This window comes from Poromitra crassiceps (assembly GCF_964638095.1).
Source record: "Poromitra crassiceps genome assembly, chromosome: 6".
Taxonomy (NCBI): domain Eukaryota; kingdom Metazoa; phylum Chordata; class Actinopteri; order Beryciformes; family Melamphaidae; genus Poromitra; species Poromitra crassiceps.
In genome coordinates, this window is record NC_139627.1 from 15,193,096 (window position 1) to 15,216,322 (window position 23,227).

The 23,227-nt window shown below is 43.2% G+C and overlaps 1 protein-coding gene across 1 annotated transcript; it reads left to right on the forward strand.

Moving 5' to 3' along the window:
• The first annotated feature begins 328 nt into the window (after positions 1-328).
• il6st (interleukin 6 cytokine family signal transduce) lies at positions 329-22,094 on the forward strand. Its single transcript, XM_083639562.1, has 16 exons — positions 329-471; positions 787-876; positions 2,720-3,031; positions 4,887-5,031; positions 5,465-5,622; positions 6,772-6,929; positions 7,382-7,544; positions 8,879-8,949; positions 12,234-12,465; positions 14,618-14,824; positions 15,377-15,481; positions 16,604-16,750; positions 16,958-17,098; positions 18,645-18,741; positions 19,116-19,197; positions 20,518-22,094. Exons 2-16 carry the CDS (start codon positions 804-806, stop codon positions 21,166-21,168), a joined length of 2,742 nt encoding a protein of 913 aa, XP_083495688.1. The 5' UTR covers positions 329-471; positions 787-803; the 3' UTR covers positions 21,169-22,094.
• Positions 22,095-23,227: the final 1,133 nt, after the last annotated feature.

A 23,227-nucleotide genomic window follows, 5' to 3' on the forward strand; every position in this document is an offset into this window, starting at 1 on the left:
TGTTTGCTGCTTGTAAAGTTATGCTTGACAACCACTTGTGAAAAGGGCGGGGACATACTGGAAAACAGTCGAGCACCGAAGACAGACGGGCTTTCTGACCAATCCCGGGTAAGCGTCTCCTGGCGAGGGAACACGACAGATCTGTGAGCAGGCTGGTGGCGGGGCAGGCGTCTACTGCAGATGGCTTTAGCCCATCCACATGCTTTTACATCACATACTGTGGCGCAGTAACGCAAAGATACAGACGCAACAAGTATGCCTAGACGGGAAGTGGGAGGTCTCTAGCTAGTAGCTACTAGCTACATGATCGTCGTTGTTAAACCTTACAGTAAACTACTGGTTAGCTTTGCCCTCTTGCACAACAAACGTCCTTATGAACATTGTTGACGTTTGTTAGCTATCGATCCCTGCCGTCCAAACATGTGATTGACATAGTATAGCCTATAATATAAAGAAGCCAACATCCAATAGGTAAGTGTTACAATAGTGTACTTTTTTTAATGAAGGATCAAACAACATGCCGCTAGCCAGTTCACGTTAGCTAAGATGTTAAATGGTGACATTCGCAACATTATTTAAATGTCTTGTTGTATAACATTTTTATGTAGGCAGTTATATTGATTATGTCTATAAACCTGGAGAAACGTTATTACTGTTTGAAGCCGTTGATTGCTAGTTAATACAATGTGAACTGCATTCTAACCACATAGTGACGTTAGTGGAAGCAAAATGTCAGGCAGCATACAGCTAACGTTGGCCTTAACTAACCTAATGTTATTTTCCTAGTCGTCCTGGGCATCGCGATGGTCTCTCAGAGAGGTCTGCCCCAGCTTCTAGCGTGGGCATGCCTGGCCTTCAGTCTACCTGCTAGCGCTGGTCAGTAACCTTTCATCTATGACATTGATTATTATTGTGCATGCTAGGGAAATCATCTTACATCAAAACTTCACGTAACCCATCTAAATCAGAGTTCTACACAACAGGAGGTGGACTGGGGCGGAGATGATAATGTTATTAAAAACATAACCAAAAAAGGCTGGATTCTGTCCCGTGCCATCTTCTTCATCATCATCATATACTATCAAAGTCTTTGGTATGGGTACTTTAATAGCCTGTATCTAGTTAGTTATTCTTCCTCTGATACTCCCATGTAGAAAGGCAAACCCACCAGACACTACATTCAATACCAATACTTATATTTTATGTACCAGTTTTTCTGATACCGATACCGATACAGATACCAATAATTTCTTAAATGAGACTTTCTTTTAAATGTCAGTGATAGTAATTACTTTTTGAAATGACTTGCCAGTCTATATCTACATAATGCAAATGACATGACACAAAGTGGTCACTATGACAAATGTATTACAAAATATAAATGAAATAAATAGTGCAAAGATTTCTGAATCTGCTACAAAATAGGCCAGCATTTCACAGAGAGATGCGCAGACATCTTGTTGTTGTCACGACTCTGCCACTTCCTTGCAACTTTCAGGATGTGTGGTTTTTGAGTGTTGAACAAGTTGCTAGTATGCTGCTGTGTAGTATGTTAGTATGCTGCTGTGTAGTATGTTAGTATGCTGCTGTGTAGTATGTTAGTATGCTGCTGTGTAGTATGTTAGTATGCTGCTGTGTAGTATGTTAGTATGCTGCTGTGTAGTATGTTAGTATGCTGCTGTGTAGTATGTTAGTATGCTGCTGTGTAGTATGTTAGTATGCTGCTGTGTAGTATGTTAGTATGCTGCTGTGTAGTATGTTAGTATGCTGCTGTGTAGTATGTTAGTATGCTGCTGTGTAGTATGTTAGTATGCTGCTGTGTAGTATGTTAGTATGCTGCTGTGTAGTATGTTAGTATGCTGACTATATCTGTCTTAAAGTAAATCAATGAATATATGGTGAAAGAACACAGGCTACAGGCAATATATCGATATGATCAATATGTTGTTTCATTCAAAGATTAATTTACATTACATTACGTCATTTAGCAGATGCTTTTATCCAAAGCGACTTACAGTATCACATTTTGTCAACAGTACAGACATCAACTATGCAACACAATCTATGACAGCTAAGACCTTTTGAAGGAATAGAGTAGCACTTGTAGAAAGTACTTTGAGAAGGGATAAGTAACATTAGTTGGATTTTCTTTTTAAGAAGAGGGAGAAAGAAAGTTCAGGAAGTGCCTGAAAAGGTGTGTTTTTAGCCTCCGCCGAAAGATGGGCAGTGATTCGTTATTACTAACGTTTCTTTCTGGGAATGTTGGTTTCAGGGTACTTGAACAGATGTGACTCGAAATCAAAATAAAACGTGTTCATTACCTGTTCAGTTCAATTAGGCTAATTTAATTCGCACAAAGATTCAACACTGAGCTTTAGACCTTCACCCCTAGTTCTTTGTGACCCAGATAAGTGCCATGACCAGATAGTGCCATCTGCATAAAAAGAAAAACGAGTTTATATTTGAAAATATCATTGAACTAAATAAAACCGACATGAAAATTCATCATCGGATGATCATCTCCTTCCAAGTCTCCTGAATATATCTGACGTGTTTTGACAGTCTACATGAGAAGGGAGTGGGGAACATTTTGACCATGTTGCAACTTGCATCTGTGTTGCAGACGACAACCTGAATATCATTGATATGAAACGGATGAAACTCATGCTTTCATTGCAACCGTTGTGATAACGTTACCTTGTACTTTGTTGGTCTCCAGAATATCACAGCCATCGCCATGTGATGATAGCCCCGCAGGATCCAGTGGTGGAGATAGGGAGTAACTTCTCCGCCACGTGTGTCCTCTTCAACACAACTGAAGCTACCGCAGATGACCTCTACTGGGTTTCTCAAGAGACGACTGTACCTAAGGAACAGTACACCAAGATCAACCAATCGGCTGTTAACGTCACCATCACCATCAGCAGCGAAACGCCTCCATGGCTGTTCTGTAAATGCAAGAAGGATGCGTCGCCCTATGTAGAGATGCACTCTGGCCAGTTTCTCCATGGGATCCACTTCACAAAGGGCTGTAAGTTCTTCTGGAGCGAAGTCAAATCAAATGTTTCCCTGTGTAGTTCTAATGCCATTATGGAAACCAGAGCCGTGTAAGAAGAGTTGCGACATCTCCATTCACTCCAATGGACCAGTTTTCTACTCTCAAGAGTTCCAGGAAGTAAGGTCCTGGATTAAGCAGCACTGTCGAGTTGCAGCAAAATGGACAGTTTGTGTTGTCCTTTGAACGTTTTTTTGCTTTTTCTTGAATCAAATTATACATTATCAGCTTTATTTTAGCATGCAAAAGTAGCGCGAGACCCATTCCTGGCTGTTCATTGGCTAATGAGTCTCGCATTTTGGTCCTCCGCTGATGCCACTCTCTCTCTCTAGAGGGCACTAGCTTGTGCTAAGGGTGCACAATGTGGATCCCCCCCCCCCCCCCCCCCCCCATCGATAATTACCTGCTTCTTATGGCCGATGCCGATAAGATAACCGATAATTTCACATTTTTCTATTTGAAAAAGAAGTTCATAACCTGTAGTTTATGCACACATGAGGCAGTGTAGGACATTTACAAAACTTTTGGGGCACTTATAAAAAAGGTAGCTAGTCATTGACAGTAAATGTAGCTAGTGCATAAACTTCAGGGGTGCCGCGGTTCTGGAAAGTGCTTGGATTTAAGAAAAGATAATCAAGGACTTAAAAGTGTTTGGATTTAGCCTACAGGAATCTCTGAGTTTGAGCCTGCAAAAAAAAAAAGTCACCTCTGATCAAAGTGTTCTATGGCATGCTGGGTCAAAAAATCACCTATGATCAAAGTGTTCTATGGCATGCTGGGTCAAGTTTGATACACTTTCTTCCTATGTTTGATACACTTTCTTCCTATCTACAGTATGACTCTCCGCGTAGGCTAGAAGCATACAGCGATTTGCTGATCGCTGAGCTGTGATTGGCTGTTGTGCTCTCTCTCTCGTAGGCGTTCTTAGCTCAGATATGCGGCTGGTCGCCTAGGTAACCTGCTGTGGATACGTTTTTGTTTTAATCTCTTTTCCCCGCAGCTGTATTGCTCGAAAAGTCCTTGAAATGTATCTGTAGGAAACGGTGGCAACCCTGAAGTTGCTAAAGTGCAGTGTGAACAACAGCTCTGTTTGTGTGAGTGTGTTCTTCATCGTCTTCTCCTGGCAAACCGCTTGCAGCTGCCGAGTGTGTGCTCGAGATGGAAATGAAGTTAATTGAATATGAATAAAATGATCCAAATCTTGGGGGTCGTTTTTTCCCCTCGATCACGGTTTTTAGGGGCATTCTGAGATGTCTTGCCCCAGGCTAATTTCCTACACTGACCCGAGGGTAGGAAATGCTAAGACGTAGTGAGTGAGCAAAGATGGATGATGTAATATTCCATAGCTCTGACCTCGCCAAATGTAACTGACCTCGCCAACAAAAACAACAAACAGTGCTGACTCTTCAAATGTCCATTTATTTCACAAACATATGTTGGCTTTTATAGAACCTTTTGACTAAGAAATTAAATGATTTGGCATAATCTGTCAAATCAGGCACGTCAACGTATTAAATACAGGATATTAGATTATGGGTAGTAAAGTGCATCACTCAATAACAAAATAGAAGCCTTTTATAGAACCCAAAGCCTAAGGCTGCTATGTCATTTCTTTGCAAGCAACTCGTTTTGGATAAATATTATAATAATGCCGATACCAATAATAGCGATAAATATACATTTGCCATTATCGGCACGATATCATTTGTGCGTCCCTAGTTTGTGCACATGCAGTTATTTTCTCTCTTGGGTTTAGATTGCAGATAGAAGATCAATATTTGAATAGTGTAATCCCTGTGTGTTAATGAGCCGTTATTTCTCTCTAAATCAGACGCCCCTGAAAAGCCTGAGAATCTGTCCTGTGTGGCGCTCCAGGAGGGCTCCTCCATCTCCCCGCTCATCAGCTGTGAGTGGCAGCCAGGGACACGTGCAAGCATGGATCTCATCACAAAGTACACACTTCATGGTGAAATGCTGTGAGTACCGTGTTACACATTATACAGTAAATAGCAGTGCATTAAATAATACGATTTTTAGTTTAGTTTTGTTAAAAGGAATACCCAAAAATGAAAATTCTGTCTCTATATGCCCCACCCCCTCCCACATGAAAAAAAAAAGTTATTGCATGTGGAATATTTTAGCAGCCATTTTCCTACTTTAAACTGGAATCATTGTGTGGGGAGTGTCATTTTAATCCTCTGGAAATTTGCCTTGGGCTCCAAAAGAATAAATGATATGTTAAATAAGAATTTAGTTTTTATATAAGTACAATTGTGTTTCAAAATGAAAGCTCTGGAAAGTAAATGTAAAATGATCTGATATCCAGTTCCTGTATTGTTGATGTTTGTCTTGCTGTGATCTGATTTGCCCTCTATCAAGTGCTGGTTTAACAGCAACATTTCTCAACAGCGGTGAGACCCGGAAAGACAACAATACCAAGACCAACAATGGCGTTATCACATGGGGCATTTTCCCCAATCATATGAGACTTGATCTTTGGGTGGAGGCAGAGAACAAACTGGGGAAAGTGGAGTCTGAGCATCTGATCGAAGAATCCGAGGTGTTTGGTAAGTTAAAGGCAGTTACAGCTGCTGTTGTAGACTCGAGGACATGCAGTCAACTCCAGAATTATTGGCACCTTTTATGAAAATGAGCAAAAATTACACCTACATGTAACAAGTGTTTTTCAGGGGCAATGGCATTATGACAGTATCCAATTATGTAAAGCTGTCGGAAGAGTTGAACATATTAATTCAGAATTGCTCAAAAATGTGTTTTCAGTCAGAATAATGTCTATTATCTATCTAACACAATGGAAGAGGCGACCAGGTTTTAGACTAAAATATCCTGGAACTCAATAATATGCCACTGATCTTGATAAGAAGAGCCGCTGGACTACTAGCAGCCAAACAGGCCCAAAACATCAATCGATTTCATTTAAGTGTTGAGGTGGTCATCGATGCTTTTCTGATACCTGGAAAAATACAATGTACTCTTTCATGTTACCGTTTCTCCATCGGAGACGTCAAAATCATTTGAGTTCACGGGCCACATGTGATCCAATTTGGTCTCAAGTGGGCCGGACAAAAGAGAATCAATAATAACTTATAAATGACAAAACCTCCAAATGTCCCTGCTTCTTTTAGTGTAAAGAATTGCAGGTAGATTTTAAGAACACGTTTTCACATAGGGTTATCTCAGCTACCATCAAACAAATGATCAAATCTACTGTCTGGAACTGTCAATTACAATTGACGGCAAATGTGCAATTCTCTAAAGTCAAGCAAGGGTCGTGAAAATAGTTTACAATTTAGTGAGGAATACAGAAATCATGAATAGGCTACTTAATTAACTTATTAGCCTTCACAAGTGCATCACATTGGATTGAAGGACTTCTCAGTGCAATTTTTACACTCTGCAAAGTCATCCTGTGGGCCGGATTGGATCCTTTGGCGGGCCGGTTCTGGTCCCCAGGCCGTATGTTTGACTCCCTTGATCTAACCTAATGTATTGCCAGCAGCATTTTGATGTTACATTATTGTATTATGTAGACTTGCATAATACTAGTCTGGTATTTATCTCTGCTTTCTGTGAGTTGGTCTTATCAACATTTGTCATCTTTGTCAAGATGCTGGCACTACTGAAATATGTGGCAGGCAGTAATGATGGTCATCACCATACAGTGTTTTGACAGCCTATTTTGTCTTTTCTTGTAGTGAAAATAAACCCTCCCACAGATGTGAAAATCATTCCGGAGAAGGATTTTCCCACCTCCCTTCTAATGAAATGGACTCGTCCTATTCATAAAACATATTATGATAAACTGATGTACCAGATCAAATTCAGCTCGGACAGATCGCGGACGTGGACGGACGTAAGTCTGATTCAGTTCAGATTTTATTTTTTCACACAGTCGTATTATTCCATACCACTTTTATAATTCACTGTTCTAGTAGTAGTAAACGGTTTTTATTTGGTTGAGAGTAATAATGTACTAATGGCAACATAAGTTAAATTGGTAGTACATTTTACAATGCTAAACGTTTTTTTCTAATCAACCCCCCGCAGTTTCCCCGTAAATGAACACAGGCAACTGTATCAATTGTACAGCTTTAAAAAACTATAAATATAATAATCAAATATAATAATCAAATCCTAAGCGTCTTTGAGCATTTGGAAAAGCGCTATATAAATCCGATGTATTATTATTATTATTATTATAGAGTGACGTATTGTCAGTATTGTAAATATCATGTTCATTCATATTAGTGATTGAGCTCTGTGGCTACCGTATGTGTCCATTGATTGTATTGAAATGTGTTTTAGGTACCTTCTGCGGACATCGGCAGGGACATCGAGTCTTTTAGACTCCAATACCTCCAACCAGACACGGTGTATGTCACTCAGGTGCGGTGCAAACATCACAGAGAGGGCTACGGTTACTGGAGCGACTGGAGTAGCAATGCTACAGCAAGAACACCAGAAGACGGTGAGTGAGTACTATGAGTGGGAGTTAAAGGTCTCATCATTATAGTCGAGCGAGGCGGAGCTCCGCGAGTCACCGTGCGGACCTCGCCCTGCAGCAGATGCTTTTATACTCAGAAGTGATCAGCCAAGTGATCAGCATGTTACATTGTACAATGGGAATGGTGAGAACAGCCCGTGAAAAGTCACAATGAAACGCTATTATGTGCAATACTGAGAGTGCGCTTTCACTCAAACGACCGTATATCAGCACATGAATGAATCGCCCAACTTGTTTTGACTGAATAGCCGTTTCAGTTCTCAGCCCTGATAGCCTGCTTTTAATCTCTCTCAACACAACACATTGACTTTGTGAAATGACTAAAAACAAACAGTTGCAAATCAAAGTTTACCACATGGGTCAAGAAATGTGGTGAAAACACGGCTCAGTGTTCAGGGCTCAGTGGCTCGAAAGCGTCCATGTTTGGAGAGAAGCCGCGCGGAGGTCACGCTGCTAGAAAAATCTTCAGGTACGCGCCGCGGGGGTCGCGCCCAACACATTGACGTCATTTGACGCTCGCGCCCCTCGCTCCTCCCCTCCGCCTGGCAGCCACGGCGAGCATAAAACAAGCTTAAGACTGGAGTCACTGCTATTGAAATAAAAGCTTTTGCCCACCAACAAACACAACATAATGACCGAGGTCATTCGAAGGACTTCAGTGATGATGATGATGATGATGATGAGATCAACTTTATTGTCCCCTAGGGGAAATTTGTCTCGAGCAAAAAAGTGCTGATACCACTACTATTACTACTTCTACTGTTTTATAATACTGATCCAAATACTACTACTGTACTACTGCTATTGTTCTTCTATTCTACTGCTAATGTTACAACTACTCCTTTTACTACAACTCGTACAGCCAATATGTTTTACAACATAATCACCTATCCTTCCATGGATTGATAACTGCAGGGACTTTTGGCTGGTGAAGAAATTGCTTGAGATCCATTCAAATGTTAAAGACATTTAAACTCGTTCAAATGAATCATTTTCTTCAGACAGATTAAAATACTCATTACCAGAAATGACCAGTTACTTTCTGACCATTTCTATGTAATTACACAGTTATTATTATCCTGTAGTTTGTACACTGTTCTGCTACCATTTTTGTGATAGAGGTGCAGCACACCAAGCTGAACACACGGGCATTCATGAGAGATACCACCTGGATCATTGTCCTTTGATTCTCCCCTTTCTTTGTGTGTTGTACAGTACTGCATCTTTTGAATATTATTCTCATTTGTCGATGCTTGGAAAACCTACAAAGAATGTTTTGTTCTTCTTCCCCTCAACAGTACCAAAGAGTAAACCAGATTTATGGAGAGTCATGGATGACAGCGGGAGGAGAGTGCAGTTGATTTGCAAGGTAAAGCCGTTCAGTATTTTACAGTTATATTAAAGCCCCTATGTGTAGGATTTGAAAATTGTTGATTTTGGTGACTCCTGGTGGTAGTGCCAGAAAACGACACTATCACAAACTAGGGCTGTGGCGATTCACTTATCTCCCGATTCGATACTATCACGATTCTTGGGTGCCGATTCGATTTATATTGCGATTCTTAAGTATTGCGATTCTACGATTATTGCGATTCGATATTACGATTTATTGCGATTTTTGTTTATTTTTTTCTTTTCTTTTTTCAGTTTGTTTGCTTTTTTACACTAGATTAGAACATGGGAAAAGTTGAATCATACACTAGAGACTGTATATTATATATCATGAGTAGGGCTGGGCGATATAGTTAAAAACAGGGGCGGACTGGGATCATAATTCAGGCCGGGCATTAGATACCAAGCAGGCCAGGCCGATATGGGCCAACGCACGTGAAATTTGGGCCGTTTGAAGCCAGATTTGGGCCGTTTGAAGTCCAATTTTACAATGAGATGCACCCACTTTAACCCTGAAGTGTAATTATTACTTCAGACTAACTAATAAAGTAATAAAACCACTAGTAAACCAGTAGGCGGCGCCTGGCCTGCTGTTCAGTGAGTGGCCTGACTGCAAGCACCCAAAAAAAAAAAAATTTTTTTTTTTTTTTTTTTTTTTAAATTTGCGATTATCGATTCTGGAATAAAAGATCGATCCAAAAAATCGTGACATTAAAAATCGCGATACTTAGGTGAATCGATTTTTTCCCCCACCCCTATCACAAACGTCTCTTAGCGGCTGTTACGTAACACACACCCCTCCCCCGCATATAGCTTAAATATGTAAACAAAATACTGCTGCAGATAACTGTAGCTCAAACATTAGTTCCTATATTGCTGCACAGCATTGTACTATATGAAGTAGTTTGCAATTGTGACAATTGGAGTTAAGAGATGCTAGTGGGATCTCTGCCGTTGTGAACATAGCCTACAGCCATATACATACATACATATTCTCAACCTTTTGTAACTTAAGGCCCACTTCTGATTGTTAAAATAGTTCCGAGGACCACCTTCCCAGATAAATGAAAGAGCGAGAGAGAGAAAAAAATGTCATCAAAATTATGCATTTTAATTTGAAGTTTTTGATTTATATCATTCTTGAGCACATTTAGATATATAAAAAATAAATAAACAACTAGCTGTAATCATGTTTTTTTTTTTTATATATATTTATTGGCAATACCACTGCCCTCGTGGCCCACTACACGGTGCTCTGAGGCCCACCAGTGGGCCACGACCCAGTGGTTGAGAATAGCTGCTGTAGACTGTCTGAGCACGTGCTTTGTCATGCTCCTTTGCAGCTCTTTGAGCCTCATATAGAACCAGTGTTGGTCGCTGATTCACCAATGGATCTGTGGGGATCCTGGGGTTTGGTGACTGGAGCCTCCAACTTCAAGCCAATTGATCCGCGGGGCTACCTGGGTGTACCGCTCCCCACCCTCTCCCTCTCAGCTGCTCCCCACCCGCTCCCTCTCACCTGGGTCTACCGCTCCCCACCCACTCCCTCTCACCTGGGTCTACCGCTCCCCACCCTCTCCCTCTCACCTGGGTCTACCGCTCCCCACCCGCTCCCTCTCACCTGGGTCTACCGCTCCCCACCCTCTCCCTCTCAGCTGCTCCCCACCCGCTCCCTCTCACCTGGGTCTACCGCTCCCTCTCACCTGGGTCTACCGCTCCCCACCCTCTCCCTCTCAGCTGCTCCCCACCCGCTCCCTCTCACCTGGGTCTACCGCTCCCTCTCACCTGGGTCTACCGCTCCCCACCCTCTCCCTCTCAGCTGCTCCCCACCCTCTCCCTCTCAGCCGCTCCCCACCCTCTCCCTCTCAGCTGCTCCCCACCCTCTCCCTCTCAGCCACTCCCCACCCGCTCCCTCTCACCTGGGTCTACCGCTCCCCACCCTCTCCCTCTCACCTGAGTCTACCGCTCCCCACCCTCTCCCTCTCACCTGGGTCTACCGCTCCCCACCCTCTCCCTCTCACCTGGGTCTACCACTCCCCACCCTCTCCCTCTCACCTGCTCCCCACCCTCTCCCTCTCACCTGGGTCTACCGCTCCCCACCCTCTCCCTCTCACCTGGGTCTACCGCTCCCCACCCGCTCCCTCTCACCTGGGTCTACCGCTCCCCACCCTCTCCCTCTCAGCTGCTCCCCACCCGCTCCCTCTCACCTGGGTCTACCGCTCCCCACCCTCTCCCTCTCACCTGGGTCTACCGCTCCCCACCCTCTCCCTCTCACCTGGGTCTACCGCTCCCCACCCTCTCCCTCTCAGCTGCTCCCCACCCGCTCCCTCTCACCTGGGTCTACCGCTCCCCACCCTCTCCCTCTCACCTGGGTCTACCGCTCCCCACCCTCTCCCTCTCACCTGGGTCTACCGCTCCCCACCCTCTCCCTCTCAGCTGCTCCCCACCCGCTCCCTCTCACCTGGGTCTACCGCTCCCCACCCTCTCCCTCTCAGCTGCTCCCCACCCTCTCCAGCAGTTACAGTCCTGTCCTCCCATGTTACCCCTATCTGCCGTATCGACTTGCTTCATGCTGCTCAATCTAGATTAGATTCTAAGAAACTAGTCTGGATACAAACTACCTCGCTTTTCTTCCTGGGTTGGCTGAGGCGCCATCTTTGTGCCATACGTCTGACTTATGGCACAAAGATGAGATTAGTCACTACGGCCAGTTGCCGCGGTCCGGGAGGCGGGGACACACAATGAACAGACTGGAAGCAACACAATACAAAAAAACTATTTCTCTCCGTGGTGGTCTCATTTTTCTACTGGAGGATGATATAATCAGATACAAATTCTACATATGCTTAGGGGCGTTGAGTTAACTGAATTCAATTATTTACTGATTCAGTTAGGGAAATTATTTTTGGCACCAAAAAGCATGATGGAAAAAAAATCATGCCATAACAATTCATGATTCTACGTTGACCAGATAATCTGGAATTGAATTAATGCAGCATCTAACTGCTTGTGTTAAAAAGGATTTCCTGTAGCATTCAGTGGAGCATCTAGACAAGACAAGGCAATCAAGTCAAAAGTACTGAGCCCGCGACAGTCCCTGAATTCACGAGAAGGAAGGTGGTCCATATTGTACATTAAAATGCATAATAAAGAGCCCAGTTTCCTTTAGAACATTTTGCCCTTGCAGTCCTGCCCATATACCACTTAGCTGATTTCATTCTGAAACATAATTTACATTGCCGTATGACTTTGCCCCGCCAGGATCCTGTGTTGTCCAATGGGAAGATCAGAAGTTATGACATACGGGTTGGAGGCACGGAGTGGGAGACCATCCCGACCACCAGTTCAGATTCAGACGACAACTCCAGTCCGAGGAAGATCACTGAACTCCGAGAGATCCACCTGTCTGACAGGGAAAAGGCTTACGTTGAAGTCACCGCCAACAATTCTGTGGGGAAGTCTCCCAAGGCAGTGTTATTCATCGGCTCGTATGGTAGGTGTCCATGGCGGCCCTGAACATGTGGAGAATGGAGAATGACTCATGTCTGTGTGTTAAAGTGTCGATCCAGTACTGTGCCAAGAACAGTGTTGGGGGGTAACTCATTACAAAAGTAACATATTACATGTAATATATTACTTTTAGCAGTAACTCAGTAATATAACTTATTGCTTATAGGGTTTCAGTAATATTATATATAATATTATATAAAGTTACAAATTGAGTTACTTTTTTTTATTATCAAAGCACATATTTAAAAAAGATACAATCATTTCCTAATCAAACTGTGTGTTTTTATGCAAATATAACCACTATAGATGACAATAACAAAAGGAAAAGAATAACATTTAGGATTTTGGATTGTTTACAGTAACTGGGTTTCCATCCACCTCTGGATATTCGCATTTACCCAAAATGCGAATATAAACTTGAATGGAAACACCAGAAATTCGAATAAAGGTCGAAATATCGCATACATGTTTTTACGCTTGGAGGAGGTGGATTTATCAGCGTATCGACAATAGGAAGATGCGAACTTTTGCAATGGAAACAGATTTTGCGAATTAACGATGACGTACCAGATGTGACTTCACTTCCGCTTTATGCTACTCCAGGGGGAAATGGTGGCGATTAGCGCCAGGCAGTCTGAATGAAATTGAATGTAACGTTCGCAATTCTATGTATTAAATTCTAAAAAACGACCCTCAACATTTGGGAAGGCTAAGCCACACAACTAGTTCGTTATAATCTAACATCATGCTTTGAAGGCGACTTTACGACGATGAGGACGGTGATCATCACCATCACCGGGTGATGACTCAATCAAAGCAGGTCTCCGCTGATAGAGATCTCTTACAGGCACACAGGCACGTTACGCCTCCTCCTGACGAGAAGCGCCACCGACTGCTCAACCTGCCGACTCCCAAAACTCGCTAAACAAAACTGAATGGAAACATGCATAAATTCGCATTTTATTTTGCGGATTTTCACAAAATTCGCTTGAATTATGCGATACATTTGGATGGAAACCCAGTTACTGACTTCAAGGCGGTTTAAATGATTTTTCGGGATGGTTCCGGGGCAGCGATGTCATTCTGCTGCTGCTGTTGTTTTGGTAAAAGTAATGCAAAAGTAGTGTAATAAGTAGGGGTGTCACGATACACTCAGTTCACGATACGATACGTATCACGATACTGGGTTCACGATAACGATACGATACGATACGATTTTAACAATATTTTTTTAAACTTGAATAATGACAATATATGACTGGAAAAGTAGTATTTTATTTGAAATGCACAAATACAAAACATGCTGTTGTGGGAAATTGTTATTACAATAACAACTAGAAAAAACATGAGATTGGAGATAAGGCTTATCTTGAAATAGAATGAGTTACACCGTCACTTAGATTTACTTTGAACTAAAAGGTTTCTCAGCAGTATAAATTCTCATTATGCATCTTCAGTTTTTCTTCAAACTCAAACAACAAGACTTTTCTTAGTCTATTTTTTATGCATCTTCAGTTTTTCCTGTCAAGTAAACAGTTTTGCCAGAAACTCAATTGAATGGTTTCTCTCCTGTATAACTTCTCATGTGTCTCTTCAGAGACTTGTTCAACTGAACTACTTTCCAGACATTGAACTTCAACAAACAAAGACGTTTCTTTGTCTATTTTTGGAAAAAAAAAAAAAAAAAAAAAAGTTTTTTTTTTTTTTTTTTTTTTTTCACGATATGAGATTTCATCTCAACGATACATATCGTGACGTTTTACTATCGCGAAATTTCGTGGGACGATATATTGTGACACCCCTAGTAATAAGTAACAAGTTACTCTACAGAGACAGCAATTTTGTAAAGTAACTTATTACTTTCAAATGGAAGTAACCTAGTAATATGTAGTATATTACATTTTTAAAGTAACTTGCCCGACACTGGCCAAGAATGAGATGTTGACGAGCATCCCATTAATAATCTCATTAGTTTCAAGTTGTTGACATTGTGTTTTGAGACGTGTGTGTGTGTGTGTGTGTGTGTGTGTGTGTGTGTGTGTGTGTGTGTGTGTGTGTGTGTGTGTGTGTGTGTGTGTGTGTGCGTGCGTGCGTGCGTGCGTGCGTGCGTGCGTGCGCATGTGCATGCGTTACAGAACGCTCAGTGGAAGGGCTGAAGTCGTGGACCCACGGGGGTCAGTTGTGGCTGGAATGGCTGCCCCCACATGTGACACCTGCAGGAGATTACAGGTGCAATGTGACTGAGTATATAGTGGAGTGGTCCAATCTGTCGGCCAGTGGAGACTTCCAGATCATAGACTGGCAGAGGGAGCATGGAAACACCACAAAAACCACCATTAGAGGTAATCTAATCATGATTGTTAGTCGTTAGATTTAATTAGTCTTAAAACTGCTCAGTATACCTATAGTCCTATCCACCTTACTTTTGAACACCCCGCTGTAAAATAATTATGGGGTGCAAGGTCCGGTCTAGAACGTGACTGATTGTGGCAGCTGGCGCATTTCCTCGCTAAAACTCCGACGCCGGAGAAAAAAAAGCTGCTTGTCACAATAAATAACACTCGTTTGACGACTTATTTGAGGGAATGTAATAATTGTATCTATCACATCCGCTATTTCTGTTGGTCTTTGAACAACTCGGGATATTTATCGACGAGAGTTTTGCCAAGTCTGGACGCGCTACGGGCTCCAGTATGTTGTGTCTGTGTCAGCAACGTAACGGCTGGGAAAATGACACCGGAAGTAGCGCCCATATTTCACGTAAGGCATCATGGCATCTAGAAATAAGGTGGATAGATGTTTCCTAATCAAAGGGCTCTACATTATATTATTAGACTATTATGTTTATCTTTATAATGCTATGACCGACGCTATGACCTTGATTTCAACCTCAGGCAGCCTTAAGAAGTTTACGCGCTACAGCATATCTGTGTATCCGTTGTACTGCGGCGGACGGACCGGGAAGCAAGTAACTCAAGAAGCCTTTCTGGAGCAAGGAGGTAAGATCACACACTGGTCAACTAAACGGTAAACCTCTACAACAGAATCTTGGATTTGAAATCATGACCAAAGTGAATTTGTGCACGAGGGGGGTTTGTGTTGGGGTTGGAGGTGGCAGATGTGAGTGAGGCCAGCACTTTGAGCGATTTGACGCCATTTCAGTCAAGTCGCGCCATCATCGCTGAACAGGAAATAAAAATGGTCGAATCATAGGGCCAGTGTTGACAATAGTACATAGATAGAAATAAGCCCACAATGGAGGAGAGACAAATACACAAGGCATGTTGTAGGCTAGGCTGCATATTAATCGAGATGGAACATATGAAGACATTGGTAGATGCTCACATAATTCATAAAATATACACACCAGCAATTGGGGTGCCATAATATTAGAAAAAGTGAGTTAACTCATTCTCCGCCACAGTTTTTCAGAAAAAGTCACTAGCCACCGCCAGGGTTTTTGATGATTTTCATTAATTTTCCAAGACCCACAGAATATTTTCTTCTATGACTACGTAAAGACTGCATATCCCAAACGAGAGAAGAGAGCCTCGACTTTCATATGGAAAAAAACGTTTGATTCTACCTTCATCTGTTCTTTAGTTATCGACACCTGAATGTAGGTCGTTTTCCCCAAAAACGGCAGTCTCTGACCAGGAGGAAAATGGCATTTTTGTAAATGAAGTCATCTTCACGGCTCCTGACCCGAATAAATGCCTTTGATGGTGGATACTGGCCGGTGTTACACTCAACTATGAACCCTGTAATGATTTTGTTTCCCCTTCCGGTCAAACTTGCCCGTGGGCACAGCTTTTACCGTGACACCGGTGTGAGAAAGAGATTCACCCCGTTATGAGAGAGGGGAGCCCGGATCGCGCGTTCGTCTTGCGCGGGGGGGGGGGACTGGTCGTCTGTGTAGCCTACTGTATGTCAGGAGCAATCTACCAGCTGAAATTTACACGGCGCCAAGAGGTTAGGAACTGGATTACTATTTCCTGAGGACAAGTGACTTGTGGACGTGTTGCGTGGTGAAAACAAAATCATGGAGTTGACCAGTGTATCTTAAGGCTTGCAGGAGGAATTTTCCATTTTTCTCACTCGCCGTTTTCTTGCCCTTGCAGTTCCACTGGAGGGCCCCTCGGTGGCGCTGCAGGGTAAGCCAGGGAGCAATGAGGCAGAGCTGGTCTGGAAGAAGATCCCCCAGGACAGACAGCGTGGCTTCATCACAAACTACACCATCTTCTACTCAACTGGGACTGAAGAGCATGGTAAGTACCCAACTGTTGGGCAAGCTTACTCGTAAGTAATCGGAATACATGTTACCGTAAAGTGATTACTTTTACTGAATAAAGTGTGACCAATCCAACGCTGCTACATCACGTGGTATTCTAATTAGATTAACTGTTGTTTTTCATCTTTGGCAGTATTGGAGAATCCGATCTTACATAGTGATTTCTGTGCTTGCTCATTTGCAGCCATAGCAGTGTCAGCTGACACCTACTCATACCTTCTGAAGCCATTGTCCAGTGACACCAAGTATATGGTTTGGCTCGGGGCGACAACCATACAAGGCTCAGTCAATGGCACAGAGCATTCATTCAGCACCTTGAAGTATGGTGAGTGTGGCCTTTTGTATTTGCAGGGATGCAAGCTAGTCACCTTCAGGTGACACTCACCGTTTTGATCCCAAAATAGGGCACTTAAAGCTGCAGTAAGCGATTTTTTTGCGTGTTCAAATAAGTGTTAAATGGCTCTATATTCTGACGGCAATCGCCGAAATAGAGTGTTTGGTCAGTAACTTGGAACTCTAAACCCCCCCGCTCTCCCCCCGCTGTGCTCTGTCTCTCTCCTGTAGCCCTGCAGGGCGGTCGTATCTCCGCAAACCGTAACTCGTACAGACTCACAAGCCGGCGATTTGGGGTGAAAAAATACATATAGTCCTTTACAGGCATCGCAATCTGACCTTCCGTTTCCCAGAAAATGTAAACATTTCTCTTATTGGATAAAAATGAGGTGAACGACCTCCCACTATCCAATCAGAGAAATACTTCTGTTATCCGCTAATTGCCGGTCTTTTACCGGTAAAATCAGTTAAAGTCCGACACTTAAATCTCTCCTGTCCGGTCTGATTTTCACGTGTCATTCTATCGGCGTCATTACGGTAGCGTAGTCACACTGTTGACATAGCGTTGCAGCTGTCAGTCACAGTCTAGCTAGTAGCGCTACTAGGAAGCTAGCCATCATTAGCGTTATCTCGCTTGTCAGAGGAGGTGGCGGAGAACCTGCTGAAGTAAGTAAGTTACACCACACTCTGTTCACTGTTACCTGTGGTAACACTCTGTTCACTGTTACCTGTGGTAACACTCTGTTCACTGTTACCTGTGGTAACACTCTGTTCACTGTTACCTGTGGTAACACAGAGTGTGGTGAGCAGATGTTGCTGTGTGTTTCTCCCAGTGGGCTAGCTCGGGGTTTGACAGAGGAAGCCGCGGAAGTGATACTGAAAGCTGTAGTTCCTCAAATGGCCACTTGAGGCTGTACCCAAAAGGGAGTAATTCCCTCTTCAGCCCCATGTTAAAATGCCCGTATTGTAACAGGATTAAGCATGTTTACAGGCTGGTTTGACCTATATTGCTAATTTCACCTCTCATGACAACTGTACGGGGGGTGCATTTTTATATAACTCACCCGTTCCGAGTAAAATAGACGATAGAAAAGACGATGATTTGGGGATGATTGACAGGTCGCCTGTCCAGTGATTGTGCAGCTTGCCGATCACGGACCAAAAGCAGGTGGAGCTGCAGCTCTGGGAAACCCCTCGTCTCGTGCCGTCTCGCGCGAGGTGTGCAAAGACCCCCAAGAGCAGGAGGCTTCACATATCGACCGTCTCAAAACGGGAGTGGCTACGGCCATATTATCGTTAATTATCCACCCGTATCGCCCAGCCTATTTTCCCATCACGTCTGCGGGCAGCAGAGAGACATAACAAACGAACCCTATTTTTAAGCTCAATAAACGCACATCATATTTTGACCGGAATTTCTACCATTTGTCCGACACATTGAAACCTTCCGGGACGCGCTGCCCGGCACCACGCTGACCGGATGTGTTGACGACTTAGAAATGTTCTGTTCTCTGAATGTCCTCTCTGCTTTCCCGTAGCACCAGGAGAGATCGAGGGCATTGTGGTAGGAGTCTGCTTTGGCTTCCTGTTGTTGGTCCTGCTGACCGTGCTCCTCTGCATCTACAAAAAAGAGTCGTAAGTTTCCCTTAGCTGTGTTACTGCCGTACAATATCTTCATAATGAAATGTCACGGCAGCATCACAATGCTGATTATATGTGCAATGTGAAGGTATATCTCCCTTAACTGTCAGTTTTTAGACAGAAGGGGTGACATCCTGGATCAAATTCAAACCCAATATGTTGTGGTTAGGCTGCAAAGTGTATTCAGATTAAAGGCTTGTTGATTATAGGATTTTGCCACAACAGGGTGTCTGTTAAGGACATGGAATATCATAATGTGCAAAATAGGTATATATCAGTCTATACCAATATACGTCTTCCATTGAACTTCCAGTTGCTTGTTGTTAATGAGGCTGATGGATAAACCCTCCTTATATCTTCTTCTACAGTATCAAGAAGAACTTCTGGCCTCAGATTCCAAACCCTGGAAACAGCAGCATTGGTACCTGGTCTCCTGATTTCCCTTCAAAAGTAAGCAGCTCACTTATTCTTCACTTCCACATTTAAATCAGTGATGTATGCTTTTATTTATGCCACACAATAACAAGTTTTGGTGGCTAGTGAGAGTCGCTAGTGATGAAGTTGCATAACGTGCCATGCCCACGTGGTACGTAACAATTGTGTTCCGCCTTTCGTTCTGCCAGTGGAGGTAGTCATAGCCCCGAATCGACGTCTGTCTGAAAGGGTTAAAAAAGTAGCCTATCCACCTTATTTTTGAATGCCCCACTGTAAAAAAATAATTGTGGGAACAAGGTCCGGTTTAACGTGACTTATTGTTGCAGCTTGCAATTTCCTTTGTTATACTCGGCTGCAGACCCGAATTATAAACTGGAAACTGGAGGACGTTATAAAAGTTATAAATATAGTCACGTTATAAACAACTAACCAATGCTGGGGGTCCGTATGGAAACAGTGTTACTCGAAATGGTTAAAAGTTAAATCAATTTGGTCATTCAGTTGTGTTTTACTGTCATGTAAAGTAACTATTACACTAGCCGCTAGCATTAGCCACAGTAGCCGACTACCCACAATGCATTACGTTATCCCAGCACCCGAACGACACGGCTGTAGAGCAGAATGGCTCTGCTGTAAAATCCTCATAGACGTTTTTTTTGTCAAGTTAAAACCATAGACTGTAAAACAGTCTAGTACACCGGAAGCGGAAGAAGCACCCATCAGGCATCATGGCAGCTAGAAATAAGGTGGATACAATCATGATTGCAACATGGGCGCCAGGAGGAATGCTACAGTTTATGAGTAAGTAGGTTTGGCTATTTATACTCAAACGATGTTGACATTAGTAGGCAAAATTAACGGATATAATAATAAGCTTCAGAGGACGTCTCTGTGGCGAGTCGGTCTGAGGATATTCCCTCTGTTCTTCAGTCTCTCCTCAAAACAATCCCAATGTTTGGGGAAACCAGCTCCAGAACTGCAATCTGTCTAAAACAAAACAAAACAAAACAAAACAAAACAAAACAAAACATAAAAAAACATAAAAAAAAAACGTTTTTGTGTTTTTTAAATCTATTTTTTTAACGTTTTGGTTCGAATTAAATGGTCTCCTGTTTCTAAATATATGGTCTCCTGTTTCTAAATATATGGTCTCCTGTTTCTAAATATAGTGAGTCTCTATGGTTTGACTAAGTAAAACTATTTTTATAAGCATTTTACGAAATGTCTATGGGAAAATAAATTCAATCTCTTGGTGCGTATGCCTAACCCGGAAGTGGGCGCGACCTCGGCCCTCTATAAGACGTAAGCCCCGTTAACTTGTCCTGTCCTCCACAGGCGGACACACCTAAGGAAAAGGCCCTGTCTGACGTTAGCGTGGTGGAGGTGGACCTGTTTGATGGCAAGTCTGTGTTTGAGGAGGACAAGGCCAGCCTGCCTCTGAAGAAGGACAAGTACCTGTCTGAGGAGCACAGCAGCGGCATCGGAGGCTCCTCCTGCATGTCCTCGCCTCGCCAGAGTGTGTCGGACAGCGACGAAGGCGGCGACTCCAGCGAGACCACCGCCAGCACTGTCCAGTACTCCTCGGTCGTGGCCTCCAACGGCTACAAGGGCCAGACGCCCACCTCCCTGCCCCAACCGCCGCCGCCCACCTTCTCCCGGTCCGAGTCAACCCAGCCGCTGCTGGACTCCGAGGAGAACGGCAGCGACGCGCCGGGGCAGCAGCAGGAGGGCAGTAGACAGTCCCGCCGTTTCCCCCGAAACCCCTGCTTCAGACGCTCACCAGGGAACCAAGGCAGCGCTAGCTCTGCAGACCTGGACCAGCTGGAGATGGAGGACCAGGAGGGAGTGGTGTCTCTCAGGTTCTGTCCGCCGGAGGAGGGCTCTCAGCAGGCTTCGCCGACAGAAGAAGGCCGCTCCTCCGACTGGCAGCCAGCAGCGCCAGTCTCCAGTTATATGCCTCAACTGGGCGGCTACAGGCAACAGTGAGACGTGAGAGGGACTTGAGTAACATGTCATTTGCTGTGAATCCTTTGTGCCTTTTGTTCATTTCAAGTAAGAAAGATGTCTTCAAAAAAAAAATATCAGTATTTCTTTTGCACTTAACCAAATATAAATATCCCGATAGACTTCAGTAAATTACTCTTTACATGTACAATGTGGCTTGGAGCTTGTAGTAGTAGTGTTGCTGGCTTTAAACCTACATGACAAGATTATATAGGCATGTCTTCATAGTAAGATAAGTATACTGCACATGAATATAATCCAATTATCGGTTCACACTGACATGCATTATAGTGTACAGCTGCCATACAGATGCCAGAGTAGGATCTTGCCAATCCAAAACCCCGTTACTTCAGTTTTACTCCGGATGAAAACTTACAATATGTATAATATACTATGTCTATATATACTATGTCAGATTGTCAGTGACTGTAAAATACAGGCGTTGCTTTTGTTAAGGAGGTTTTATCAGTCATCTCAAAGAGAGAACAGTGTTTTGATTGTTTTGCTTTGTTATTGTTTCATGTTTGGAGTTTTTGTGTATGTTAGTGCAGAAGGCAAAGCACACTTAAAACTGATCTTTGGCCAAAGAAAAGGCCAGCTTGTTTGCAAAAACTTGTTTTTTTTTTGTCTTTTTGTTTGTTTGTTTTGATGATCACGGTTTTTGCATTTCAACGGGGTGTAGCCACAACAGGATACTTCATCGCTTCTTCTGTGGGCCGTGGGAGGAGAGTTACAGTATCTAAATAATAAAAAGGAGAATGTAGTTAAAGCTTTTAAACACTATTGTCCACGTACGAGAGGGGAAAAGCCCAACATTTCACTACATGCCGCCAGACGTTAAGGATGTTCTTTGTTGCATGGCTAATAAATCATTATGAAATATGAAATAAATGTTTTAACTAATCACTTTTGATACCAAAGGCTCTCATTGATTCATTGGCTTTCCATACAGACAGAGAAGCACAGTATTAGTGCAGTACTGTATATATTTCAGCTCAGTATTTAACAGATTCCATCAGCTGAATGTCATTCCCTTCACCATCACCAAGTGCTATGACACCTTCCTCACTAACCACACCCAACAGGTCGGAGTGAACAGGACCCTATCTGAGCCCATCTCAATACATCTGGCCTATAGTATTATTCACCCTGTACACCAGTGATGCTCAACTTGCGGCCCGTGATAGGGTGCAGAGTGCCCCCCCCCCCCTCCCAAACATTTTCACATTCACAATGAAAACTTATGTTAAATAAAGTTTGACTGAGCTCCAGATAAATTGTCAAATATCACCGCCTGCTCGCCGCTCAGGCACTTACATGTACTTAACTAACTTAATGTAACCTAACTAATACAGTAACTATCCTGTGTGCACAAAATTGCCAGACTAAACTCCAGCTGGTACCCCCAAAAAACTACAATCCACTCCAATTTTTCTTTATATTATTATTGTTTGTTTATTAACTGGCCCCTGGCCTCCTGTCATTTCGCAGAAGTGGCCCCCGAGCAAAGCAGGTTGAGTATCCCTGCTGTGCATCCCTGCATGTCGAAGTGTCCTTGGGCAAGATACTGAACCCCAAATTGCTCCTGATGGTGTGCCAGCCCCCTGCATGGTAGCCTGCTGCCATCGGTGTATGAATGGGTGAATGTACCTACTGATTGTAAAGCGCTTTGGATAAAAGCGCTATATAAATGCAGGCCATTTACCATTTAACGACACAGTGTTCACGGTTGCATAGATAAGATTTAAACCAATGTAAAGTTATATCTGAAAAGTTATAATTGGAGAGTTTGGAGATGAGTATGTCATGATTGATGGTGTAATGCAAGTATTGTAGCGATCAGTGTACATGATTGCTTCAAACGTTTCCACAGCAGCGAGTGAGAGACATTTGAAGCCTGTCTATGAGTGTTTATTTTAGTTTGCAGTCTCGCGCCTGGCAGAATTGACATGTCTGATTATCTGGATTATTGTTAGTTATACTTGTAGATTGTTTGCTCACACATTCTTTGTCTTTGTTACGATCTCAAACAGCTGTTTTA